The sequence below is a fragment of the Oncorhynchus mykiss genome, chromosome 2 (assembly GCF_013265735.2).
Source record: "Oncorhynchus mykiss isolate Arlee chromosome 2, USDA_OmykA_1.1, whole genome shotgun sequence".
NCBI classification, from domain to species: Eukaryota; Metazoa; Chordata; class Actinopteri; order Salmoniformes; family Salmonidae; genus Oncorhynchus; species Oncorhynchus mykiss.
The window spans coordinates 17,079,809-17,093,348 of record NC_048566.1 but is presented as its reverse complement, the minus strand read 5'-3'; the positions used below and the strand labels follow the sequence as shown (position 1 = coordinate 17,093,348).

The following is a 13,540-nucleotide window of genomic DNA, read 5'->3' as shown; positions in this document are numbered from 1 at the left end:
AGAGGAAAGGAAGCCACTACACCTCTAGTAGAATGCTTCACCACAGCAGACAGCAAAGGCCGGCCGGCCAACTGGTATGCTGTAGTAATAGTGTCTACAATTCAATGTGAGAGTCTGTTTCGATAGGCTCTTCTCCAGAACTCTCTGACCACAACACACAAACAGCTGATCCAACTGTCATATTGTCTTAGTCAGTGTAACGTAAGTGTCTAGTGCCCTCACCGGGCACAGCACACTTGGGGAAAATCCCAGCCCACTCACAGCCATGGGAGGTGTGTATGCGGACAAATGTAAGGGCCGCTCCACAGACAGGACCTTCGGCTAGAAGACAGGACCTTGTATTGTTGCCAAATACATTCTCAAAGTACAGTGAGGGAAAAAAAGTATTTGATCCCCTGCTGATTTTGTATGTTTGCCCACTGACAAAGAAATGATCAGTCTATAATTGCAATGGTAGGTTTATTTGAACAGTGAGACACAGAATAACAACAAAAAAATCCAGAAAAACACATGTCAAAAACGTTATAAATTTGCATTTTAATTAGGGAAATAAGTATTTGACCCCCTCTCAATCAGAAAGATTTCTGTCTCCCAGGTGTCTTTTATACAGGTAACGAGCTGAGATTAGGAGCACACTCTTAAAGGAAGTGCTCCTAATTTCAGCTTGTTTTTATTTATTTATCTGTTATTATACCAGGTAAATTGACTGAAAACACGTTCTCATTTACAGCAACGACCTGGGGAATAGTTACAGGGGAGAGGGGGATGAATGAGCCAATTGTAAACTGGGGATTATTAGGTGACCGTGATGGTTTGAGGGCCAGATTGGGAATTTAGCCAGGACACCGGGGTTAACACCCCTACTCTTACGATAAGTGCCATGGGATCTTTAATGACCTCAGAGAGGTACAGTTGTTCCCTGTATAAAAGACACCTGTCCACAGAAGCAATCAATCAATCAGATTCCAAACTCTCCACCATGGCCAAGACCAAAGAGCTCTCCAAGGATGTCAGGGACACGATTGTAGACCTACACAAGGCTGGAATGGGCTACAAAACCATCGCCAAGCAGCTTGGTGAGAAGATGACAACAGTTGGTACGATTATTCGCAAATGGAAGAAACACAAAAGAACTGTCAATCTCCCCCAGCCTGGGGCTCCATGCAAGATTTCACCTCATGGAGTTGCAATGATCATGAGAACAGTGAGGAATCAGCCCAGAACTACACGGGAGGATGTTGTCAATGATCTCAAGGCAGCTGGGACCATAGTCACCAAGAAAACAATTGGTAACACACTACGCTGTGAAGGACTGATGTCCTGCAGCGCCCGTAAGGTCCACCTGCTCAAGAAAGCACATATACATGCCCATCTGAAGTTTACCAATGAACATCTGAATGATTCAGAGGACAACTGGGTGAAAGTGTTGTGGTCAGATGAGACCAAAATTGAGCTCTTTGGCATCAACTCAACTGGCCATGTTTGGAGGAGGAGGAATGCTGCCTATGACCCCAAGAACAACATCCCCACTGTCAAACATGGAGGTGGAAACATTATGCTTTGGGGGTGTTTTTCTGCTAAGGGGACAGGACAACTTCACCGCATCAAAGGGACGATATGTACCGTCAAATCTTGGGTGAGAACCTCCTTCCCTCAGCCAGGGCATTGAAAATGGGTCGTGGTTGGGTATTCCAGCATGACAATGACCCAAAACACACGGCCAAAGCAACAAAGGAGTGGCTCAAGAAGAAGCACATTAAGGTCCTGGAGTGGCCTAGCCAGTCTCCAGACCTTAATCCCATAGAAAATCTGTGGAGGGAGCTGAAGGTTTGAGTTGCCAAACGTCAGCCTCAAAACATTTATGACTTGGAGAAGATCTGCAAAGAGGAGTGGGACAAAATCCCTCCTGAGATGTGTGCAAACCTGGTGGCCAACTACAAGAAACATCTGACCCCTGATTGCCAACAAGGGCTTTGCCACCAAGTACTAAGTCATGTTTTGCACAGGGGTCAAATACTTATTTCTCTCATTAAAATGCAAATCAATTTATAACATTTTTGACATGAGTTTTTCTGGATTTTTTTGTTGTTATTCTGTCTCTCACTGTTCAAATAAACCCACCATTAAAATTATAGACTGATCATTTCGTTGTCAGTGGGGAAACGTAGGGGATAAAATACTTTCCCCCCTCACTGTAAATGCAGTTTAGCCCGCATCAAGCAGTGATTGTAAAAAGTGTAAAACCGTTTGTACATCACATGACTCGGGGGCAACATTATGACCCTCACACCAAGAAAAGAATATGCCCCACCGCATGTTATATGACGCATTGGTGGAGGAGGCTCTGGTGTTCTGCACTGTGCTCACCACATTGTCCTGAATGCCTAGACTTGCCCATTTACGCCTCTCAGGGGCCAAGCCCAATACTGGAGGCGGCGTGGGTCCGGATCCCCGAGCCTGAGAAAGCAGGTCGGGTCTCAGCGGCAGTTGCCATTGGGTCCCACAGAGGAGGGACAACAGGAGGCTGGACCATGGTCGTCTAGGCCAGTATGTGACTATCAGGAGCAGCCAGTGGCCCTTCAAACTGACCCTGTCTAGTGTAGCTGTGATCAGCGGAAATGGTGGGAATGCATAAAGTGTCGTTGCCGACCAATCGTGAGCAAGGGCATCCAAACCCAGAGGGCCTGTAGGGTTCGATATCGAGAACCAGCTGGGACAATCAGTGTTCTCCTGAGATGCAAACAGGTGCACCTGCGCTTTCCCGAACCTTTCCCACAGCTGTAACACCACCTGAGGGTGTAGATTCCAGTCCCCCTCCATTGGGCCATTGCTGCTGTGCGGTTTGTTGCTAACGTTACTTTGCTACATGACAACTTCCCAGTTCTTACTTTTTAATTACTGTTTTATAGATATATTTTTTTCCCTCGCTTGACTTTTTTCATTCAACTTTTTCACTCCAGACGCTTTATCTAGACATGGTTCTACTGGACCTCCATCAGCCGAAGCTAAGTAGTAACATTAACATGATGCTTTATCTAGACATGGTTCTACTGGACCTCCACCAGCCGAAGCTAAGTAGTAACATTAACATGATGCTTTATCTAGACATGGTTCTACTGGACCTCCACCAGCCGAAGCTAAGTAGTAACATTAACACTATGCTTTATCTAGACATGGTTCTACTGGACCTCCACCAGCCGAAGCTAAGTAGTAACATTAACACAATGCTTTATCTAGACATGGTTCTACTGGACCTCCACCAGCCGAAGCTAAGTAGTAACATTAACACGATGCTTTATCTAGACATGGTTCTACTGGACCTCCACCAGCCGAAGCTAAGTAGTAACATTAACACGATGCTTTATCTAGACATGGTTCTACTGGACCTCCACCAGCCGAAGCTAAGTAGTAACATTAACACGATGCTTTATCTAGACATGGTTCTACTGGACCTCCACCAGCCGAAGCTAAGTAGTAACATTAACACGATGCTTTATCTAGACATGGTTCTACTGGACCTCCACCAGCCGAAGCTAAGTAGTAACATTAACACGATGCTTTATCTAGACATGGTTCTACTGGACCTCCACCAGCCGAAGCTAAGTAGTAACATTAACATGATGCTTTATCTAGACATAATTCTACTGGACCTCCACCAGCCGAAGCTAAGTAGTAACATTAACACGATGCTTTATCTAGACATGGTTCTACTGGACCTCCACCAGCCGAAGCTAAGTAGTAACATTAACACGATGCTTTATCTAGACATGGTTCTACTGGACCTCCACCAGCCGAAGCTAAGTAGTAACATTAACATGATGCTTTATCTAGACATAATTCTACTGGACCTCCACCAGCCGAAGCTAAGTAGTAACATTAACATGATGCTTTATCTAGACATGGTTCTACTGGACCTCCACCAGCCGAAGCTAAGTAGTAACATTAACATGATGCTTTATCTAGACATAATTCTACTGGACCTCCACCAGCCAAAGCTAAGTAGTAACATTAACACGATGCTTTATCTAGACATGGTTCTACTGGACCTCCACCAGCCGAAGCTAAGTAGTAACATTAACACGATGCTTTATCTAGACATGGTTCTACTGGACCTCCACCAGCCGAAGCTAAGTAGTAACATTAACATGATGCTTTATCTAGACATGGTTCTACTGGACCTCCACCAGCCGAAGCTAAGTAGTAACATTAACACGATGCTTTATCTAGACATGGTTCTACTGGACCTCCACCAGCCGAAGCTAAGTAGTAACATTAACACGATGCTTTATCTAGACATGGTTCTACTGGACCTCCACCAGCCGAAGCTAAGTAGTAACATTAACACGATGCTTTATCTAGACATGGTTCTACTGGACCTCCACCAGCCGAAGCTAAGTAGTAACATTAACACGATGCTTTATCTAGACATGGTTCTACTGGACCTCCACCAGCCGAAGCTAAGTAGTAACATTAACATGATGCTTTATCTAGACATGGTTCTACTGGACCTCCACCAGCCGAAGCTAAGTAGTAACATTAACATGATGCTTTATCTAGACATGGTTCTACTGGACCTCCACCAGCCGAAGCTAAGTAGTAACATTAACATGATGCTTTATCTAGACATGGTTCTACTGGACCTCCACCAGCCGAAGCTAAGTAGTAACATTAACATGATGCTTTATCTAGACATGGTTCTACTGGACCTCCACCAGCCGAAGCTAAGTAGTAACATTAACATGATGCTTTATCTAGACATAATTCTACTGGACCTCCACCAGCCGAAGCTAAGTAGTAACATTAACATGATGCTTTATCTAGACATAATTCTACTGGACCTCCACCAGCCGAAGCTAAGTAGTAACATTAACACGATGCTTTATCTAGACATGGTTCTACTGGACCTCCACCAGCCGAAGCTAAGTAGTAACATTAACACGATGCTTTATCTAGACATGGTTCTACTGGACCTCCACCAGCCGAAGCTAAGTAGTAACATTAACACGATGCTTTATCTAGACATGGTTCTACTGGACCTCCACCAGCCGAAGCTAAGTAGTAACATTAACACGATGCTTTATCTAGACATGGTTCTACTGGACCTCCACCAGCCGAAGCTAAGTAGTAACATTAACACGATGCTTTATCTAGACATGGTTCTACTGGACCTCCACCAGCCGAAGCTAAGTAGTAACATTAACACGATGCTTTATCTAGACATGGTTCTACTGGACCTCCACCAGCCGAAGCTAAGTAGTAACATTAACACGATGCTTTATCTAGACATGGTTCTACTGGACCTCCACCAGCCGAAGCTAAGTAGTAACATTAACACGATGCTTTATCTAGACATGGTTCTACTGGACCTCCACCAGCCGAAGCTAAGTAGTAACATTAACACGATGCTTTATCTAGACATGGTTCTACTGGACCTCCACCAGCCGAAGCTAAGTAGTAACATTAACATGATGCTTTATCTAGACATGGTTCTACTGGACCTCCACCAGCCGAAGCTAAGTAGTAACATTAACATGATGCTTTATCTAGACATAATTCTACTGGACCTCCACCAGCCGAAGCTAAGTAGTAACATTAACACGATGCTTTATCTAGACATGGTTCTACTGGACCTCCACCAGCCGAAGCTAAGTAGTAACATTAACATGATGCTTTATCTAGACATGGTTCTACTGGACCTCCACCAGCCGAAGCTAAGTAGTAACATTAACATGATGCTTTATCTAGACATAATTCTACTGGACCTCCACCAGCCGAAGCTAAGTAGTAACATTAACATGATGCTTTATCTAGACATAATTCTACTGGACCTCCACCAGCCGAAGCTAAGTAGTAACATTAACACGATGCTTTATCTAGACATGGTTCTACTGGACCTCCACCAGCCGAAGCTAAGTAGTAACATTAACATGATGCTTTATCTAGACATGGTTCTACTGGACCTCCACCAGCCGAAGCTAAGTAGTAACATTAACATGATGCTTTATCTAGACATGGTTCTACTGGACCTCCACCAGCCGAAGCTAAGTAGTAACATTAACACGATGCTTTATCTAGACATGGTTCTACTGGACCTCCACCAGCCGAAGCTAAGTAGTAACATTAACACGATGCTTTATCTAGACATGGTTCTACTGGACCTCCACCAGCCGAAGCTAAGTAGTAACATTAACACGATGCTTTATTTAGACATGGTTCTACTGGACCTCCACCAGCCGAAGCTAAGTAGTAACATTAACATGATGCTTTATCTAGACATGGTTCTACTGGACCTCCACCAGCCGAAGCTAAGTAGTAACATTAACATGATGCTTTATCTAGACATGGTTCTACTGGACCTCCACCAGCCGAAGCTAAGTAGTAACATTAACATGATGCTTTATCTAGACATGGTTCTACTGGACCTCCACCAGCCGAAGCTAAGTAGTAACATTAACATGATGCTTTATCTAGACATGGTTCTACTGGACCTCCACCAGCCGAAGCTAAGTAGTAACATTAACATGATGCTTTATCTAGACATGGTTCTACTGGACCTCCACCAGCCGAAGCTAAGTAGTAACATTAACATGATGCTTTATCTAGACATAATTCTACTGGACCTCCACCAGCCGAAGCTAAGTAGTAACATTAACATGATGCTTTATCTAGACATGGTTCTACTGGACCTCCACCAGCCGAAGCTAAGTAGTAACATTAACATGATGCTTTATCTAGACATGGTTCTACTGGACCTCCACCAGCCGAAGCTAAGTAGTAACATTAACATGATGCTTTATCTAGACATGGTTCTACTGGACCTCCACCAGCCGAAGCTAAGTAGTAACATTAACATGATGCTTTATCTAGACATGGTTCTACTGGACCTCCACCAGCCGAAGCTAAGTAGTAACATTAACACGATGCTTTATCTAGACATGGTTCTACTGGACCTCCACCAGCCGAAGCTAAGTAGTAACATTAACACAATGCTTTATCTAGACATGGTTCTACTGGACCTCCACCAGCTGAAGCTAAGTAGTAACATTAACACGATGCTTTATCTAGACATGGTTCTACTGGACCTCCACCAGCCGAAGCTAAGTAGTAACATTAACATGATGCTTTATCTAGACATGGTTCTACTGGACCTCCACCAGCCGAAGCTAAGTAGTAACATTAACACGATGCTTTATCTAGACATGGTTCTACTGGACCTCCACCAGCCGAAGCTAAGTAGTAACATTAACATGATGCTTTATCTAGACATGGTTCTACTGGACCTCCACCAGCCGAAGCTAAGTAGTAACATTAACACGATGCTTTATCTAGACATGGTTCTACTGGACCTCCACCAGCCGAAGCTAAGTAGTAACATTAACATGATGCTTTATCTAGACATGGTTCTACTGGACCTCCACCAGCCGAAGCTAAGTAGTAACATTAACACGATGCTTTATCTAGACATAATTCTACTGGACCTCCACCAGCCGAAGCTAAGTAGTAACATTAACACGATGCTTTATCTAGACATGGTTCTACTGGACCTCCACCAGTCGAAGCTAAGTAGTAACATTAACACGATGCTTTATAGACATGGTTCTACTGGACCTCCACCAGCCGAAGCTAAGTAGTAACATTAACACGATGCTTTATCTAGACATGGTTCTACTGGACCTCCACCAGCCGAAGCTAAGTAGTAACATTAACATGATGCCTTCTAATTGCAGTCGCTGCACTCATAATATACAGGAGAACTTAGGGTGAGGATTGCTATGCTGCAAGCCCAGCTTCAGACGCAATTGTTAGTAGGCTGGACAATAGAACGAGTCAAAACTCACCCAAGGCTGAACAACAGTAATAGAACGTTGGCTACGCTGGAACACTAGTGAGAGCCCATAGCAAATGGAACGGAATGGAACGTCCGCAGAGCCTGTTTTAACTGGAGTGATGCTTAGAATTCCATTTAGCTTAAATAGCACAAAAAACATGTATCCCTTTTTATTTTACCAGTACAGTCTGTTCGTCGGACGAAACTGGAAAAAAACAACTTGTGTAGAAAGTAAACATCAGCCCCTTGATGCTGTCCGCTATGCTTATGTCTGAGTAATGAGAAAGCAGGGAAAAAATGAAAACGTCTGACTATTTCTGGTCTAGTGATAGATGGCGTCCGACTTGATATTTGGCGAAATAGACGGACCTTAATATATTTTTATTTAACTAGACAAGTCAGTTAAGAACAAATTCTTATTAACAATGACAGCCTAGGAACAGTGGGTTAACTGCCTTGTTCAGGGGCAGAACGACAGATTTATACCTTGTCAGCTCAGGGATTTGATTTAACAACCTTTTGGTTACTGGCCCAATGCTCTAAACACTAGGCTACCTGCCACCCCATACTTACTCTACAGCAGAGTCTCACAACTCAATCGATGGTTGAAAACTGTTTTCTGCCCCTCCCAAAAGATAGAATTTGTAGATAATTGGCCATCTTTCCGGGACTCACCCCCAAACAGGGCCAAGCCTGGCTTGCTGAGGAGTGATGGAATCCATCCTAGCTGGAGGGGTGCTCTCATCTTATCTACCAACATGGACAGAGCTCTAACTCATCTAGCTCTACAATGAGATAGTTTGCAGGCCAGGCAGCAGGCTGTTAGCCATGACTTAAAGATTGCTGTACACCAGCAGAACCCATCCAACTTGAAGGAGCTGGAGCAGTTTTGCCTTGAAGAACGGGCAAAGATCCCAGTGGCTAGATGTGCCAAGCTTATAGACACATACCCCAAGAGACTTGCGGCTGTAATTGCTGCAAAAGGTGGCTCTACAAAGTATTGACTTTGGGGGGGGGGGGGGTGAATAGTTATGCAAGCTCAATTTCTTAAAAATATGGCGATAGCATCTTCAGCTTGAGCTCCTTTATTTGTTGAATATGTGGAGTGGAACCCACTTAACCGTTCTAGCGGCTCTATCTCCAAACGGAGCACCTGCTTCCTCACCCCATCTGCCAACGAGGTGACACAGATGTCCCTGTAGGACGACGGTCGGCGTCGGAGCTGGAGTTTGTATCCCTCCAGGACTGTGCTCAGTACCCAGGGAGACTCCACCTGCCTCTCCCATTTTCCCAATTGGGCCTGGGACAGATGGCCGAGGCCGACCACCAGCACCTCTGGAGGACTGCCGGGGACCATCCTTCTTAGCCGTGTGTGTTGAACCATTTCTATTATTTCCCCCCTTTCAGGGGTAAATAACACCTTCATCTTGTAATGAACACTAGTGAACTATTTAACTAACTATTCAAAACAAACATAAACAGAGGCAGTGGGAGCAGATCAGCACATCACGTTACAGCAGCACAGCCTACTGCAGTGCCTGGACGCTCACCAACCCATAGAGCTATAGGCTGCTATACTATCCACCAATCAATGGATCAGACTGGATCCATGTTTCAACTGTTTCCTGCAAATTGCACTTATTACAACCCCCAGTAGGTGTCAGCACCACTCCATTGTGTCCTCTGTCCTGCTCTGTCCTGCTCTGTCCTGCTCTGTCCTGCTCTGTCCTGCTCTGTCCTGCTCAGTCACAGCGGATCAAACTGAAATACAACACTGTAATGTCCAGTAGGCTACAGTCAGTGCATCATATTATCATAAGTCTTTCAGTCAAGTATAGAAACAAATGGCCATTTTCAAACAAACCCAAACATGCCTACTGGGGGTTATATGCATGTGTTTTGTGATACTGGTAGAGTTATATATGAACAAACTGAGTCTCTAGCAGGTGTGTTGGGGTGTATAATGATATTCTAAAGTAGAAGCTATGGTACAGTATACTGCTAACGTTCAAAGTGTCACTTCCTTACTGTAATTAGAAATTGTAATGTGTGGCTCTGCCAACCTTCACCAGAGCAGTGTTCATTACTGCTGCATCAGTTTCTATCCCTCTCTCTTTCTCTTAACGTCCTTCACTAACTATGTTCCATGTGTCACATTTGAATCCCCCTCTCCCCACTCATCCTAGCCTCCACACTTCATTAATCCCCTCTCACTGGAGACTGAAGAGGAGAAATAGGGGAGGGGGATATAGGGGGATATAGGGGAGGGGGATATAGGGGGATATAGGGGAGGGGGATAAAGGGGGAAAGGCAGTGAGAGAGTCTTTCTGAGCAGAGAGCGAGGTTAGGGGTTGGGTGGGGGTGGAGAGAGATGAGTAGTGTATTGGGAGGGTATTGGGTATTGGGGTGATCCTGCCTCTCAGTCTCAACCTCTCTCCATTTTGATCAGAACTGCTCATTCCTTTCCTCACTCTCTTCCCCTCTCCCTCTGTTTCTGCCACTGCCTGGCTACCACTCTGCTGCCTCTTCCCCTCTCTTCCCCTCTCTTCCCCTCTTTTCCCCTCTCTTCCCCTCTCCCTCTGTTTCTGCCACTGCCTGGCTACCACTCTGCTGCCTCTTCCCCTCTCTTCCCCTCTCTTCCCCTCTCCCTCTGTTTCTGCCACTGCCTGGCTACCACTCTGCTGCCTCTTCCCCTCTCTTCCCCTCTCTTCCCCTCTCTTCCCCTCTCCCTCTGTTTCTGCCACTGCTGGGCTACCACTCTGCTGCCTCTTCCCCTCTCTCCCTCTGTTGCTGCCAGCTTCTCTTCCTCTCTACCACCCTAACCTCACTCCCTGCCCCACTCTCCTTGTTTCTCTCTCTCTCCCCCCTCTCCCCCCTCTCCCCCCTCCTCCTCATCCCCTCCCTCCGTCTGTTGCTGCCCGACTTGCTCCTGACTTGTCCTCCCTCCCTCTGTATTCCACGCTACCTTGCCTCTCTCCATCTCTGTTGTTCCCCATCTCTTTCTCTGCTCTCTATGTTCAGTGGTGCATCATGAGGCAGTCTGTGGCTATCTGTCTGTTTGGACTCTCAGCTCTGCTCCACGGTGAGTGACTTTCATTCCCTCTCTCTCTCTGTATGTGTGTGTATGTTTTGTTTGTGTGTGTTTGTGTGTCTGTGTCTGCAGGTATGTGTCTGTCCGTGAATGTACAGTGTGTGTGTGTGTGTGTGTGTGTGTGTGTGTGTGTGTGTGTGTGTGTGTGTGTGTGTGTGTGTGTGTGTGTGTGTGTGTGTGTGTGTGTGTGTGTGTGTGTGTGTGTGTGTGTGTGTGTGTGTGTTTGCTTCGTGTTTGTGTGTGTGAGAGAGAGATCACTGTATGCATAGTGTCACTGCAGTGACAGTGAATTTACACAACTTTCTATAGACAGGGACCCACAGTTTGTATGTCTGGGTGCACGGCCATTGATATATGAGATAACTCAACCGTACAGTTCCAGCTGTATAGCAGAGAGAGAAGAGAGGAGAGGGAAATGAACAGAGAGGGAGTAGAGAAGAGGAGCAGGAATAAAGAGAGACAAGGGAGAGGAATGATCACAGAGCTTACAGGTTAGGATGTTGTTCATCACAGTTGTAAAATCCAACCCTCCTGTCTGTTTTAATCCATTGTTGGTTGATGTGTTCCTCTCTGCACCAGCAGCAGTATCTTAGATGGCTAACTGTATATTGATATGGGCATCTCCATGCCCCATGTAAAGCTCATGATGGGGAGCACATCAAAAGCTAATAGTCAATATTTTTGAGAAGTTAAGGCACACAGTGCCTTCAGAAAGTATTCAGACCCCTTGGCTATTTCCACATTTTGTTACGTTACAAATGGATTAAATAAATAAAAATCCTCAACAATCTGCACACAATACCCCATAATGACAAAGCAAAAACAGTTTTTCAGATGTATAAAACATTTCCATAAGTATTCAGACCCTTTGCTATGAGACTCAGGTGAGCTCAGGTGCATCCTGTTTCCATTGATCCTGTTTCCATCCTTGAGATGTTTCAACAACTTGATTGGAGTCCACCTGTGGTAAATTCAATTAGTTGGACCTGATTTGTAAAGGCACACACCTGTCTATATAAGGTCCCACAGTTGACAGTGCATGTCAGAGCAAAAACCAAGCCATGAGGTCAAAGTTATTGTCCATAGAGCTCTGAGACAGGATTGTGTTGAGGCACAGATCTGGGGAAGGGTACCAAAACATTTCTGCAGCATTGAAGGTCCCCAAGAGCACAGTGGCCTCTTAAATGGAAGAAGTTTGGAATCACCAAGACTCTTCCTAGAGTTGGCCACTTGGCCCACTTGGCCAAACTGAGCATTTGGGGGAGAAGGGCCTTAGTCAGGGAGGTGACCAAGAATCCGATGGTCAATCTGACAAAGCTCCAAAGTCCCTATGTGGAGATGGGAGAACTTTCCAGAATGACAATCATCTCTGCAGTACTCCACCAATCATTCCTTTACAGTAGAGTGGCCAGACTGAAGCCACTCCTCAGTAAAAGGTACATGACAGCCCACTTGGAGTTTGCCAAAAGGCACCTAAAGGACTCTCAGACCATGAGAAACAAGATTCTCTGGTCTGATGAAACCAAGTTTGAATTGTTTGGCCTGAATGCCAAGCGTCATGTCTGAAGGAAACCTGGCACCATCCCTACGGTGAAGAATGGTGGTGGCAGCATCATGCTGTGGGGATGTTTTTCAGCGGCAGGGACTGAGAGACTAGTCAGAATGGAGGGAAAGATGAACAGAGCAAAGTACAGAGATATCCTTGATGAAAACCTACTCCAGCGTGCTCAGGACCTCAGATTGCAGCACAGAGCCAAGACAATGCAGGAGTGGCTACAGGACAAGTCTCTGAATGTCCTTGAGTGGCCCAGCCAGAGCCCGGACTTGAACCCGATCGAACATCTCTGGAGAGACCTGAAAATATCTCTGTTGCAACACTCCCCATCCAACCTGACAGCGCTTGAGAGGCTCTGCAGAAACTCCCCAAATTGAGGTGTGCCAAACTTGTACCATCATACCCAAGAAGAATAGAGGCTGTAATCGCTGCCAAAAGTGCTCCAACTAAGTGCTGAGTAAAGGGTCTGAAAGCTTATGTAAATGTGTAATTTCCCCCCAAAATTGCCTGTTTTTGCTTTGTCATTATTGAAAGTTGTGTATAGATTGATGAGGGGGAAAAATAATGTAATACATTTTAGAATAAGGCTGTAACATAACAAAATATGGAAAAAGTCAAGGGGTCTGAATACTTCCCGAATGCACTGTATACTGTACTGTATGTGGGCCTACAATAACCTTGTTAGACATTGCTACAGAATTGAATCAACTGCACAGATACATTAAGTCTGATACAGTTGTGAAACAGGAGTGAGTGAAGTCAGTCCACGATGGAGCTGCTAGAAGTGAGGTTCCTGGTCCTCCTGTCCGTCTGTCTGTCCTCCTGTCTGTCTGTCTTTCTGTCTGTCTGTCCGTCCGTCCGTCCGTCCGTCCATTTGTCTGTCTGTCTGTCTGTCTGTCTGTCTGTCTGTCTGTCCTCCTGTCCTCCTGTCCGTCTGTCTGTTTTCCTGTCTGTCCTCCTGTCTGTGTGGAGTGTGTTAGTGTTTAATGTGTCTCTATTTGAAGGACTGTTGTTACTGATCGAGTCACTTAACAATTAACTGGCCTGTCTGGATACTTTCTCCCTC

General features: G+C 45.3%; 1 protein-coding gene across 3 annotated transcripts in view; it reads left to right on the top strand.

Annotated features, from left to right (window-relative positions):
• LOC110519673 (neuronal acetylcholine receptor subunit alpha-7-like) overlaps nt 1-13,540 on the top strand; it is a 68,351-nt gene that overhangs the window by 48,220 nt on the left and 6,591 nt on the right. The window contains exon 1 of one of the 3 annotated variants that reach the window (XM_036939690.1): nt 10,203-10,910. The exons of 1 other annotated variant lie outside the window; for it this stretch is intronic. In XM_036939690.1, the coding sequence (XP_036795585.1) occupies nt 10,859-10,910 (52 nt within the window). In that variant the 5' untranslated portion in view covers nt 10,203-10,858. Of the gene's footprint in view, nt 1-10,202; nt 10,911-11,357; nt 11,411-13,540 lie in introns of those variants that run through there. One more of the 3 variants, XM_036939691.1, reaches the window with a different exon arrangement.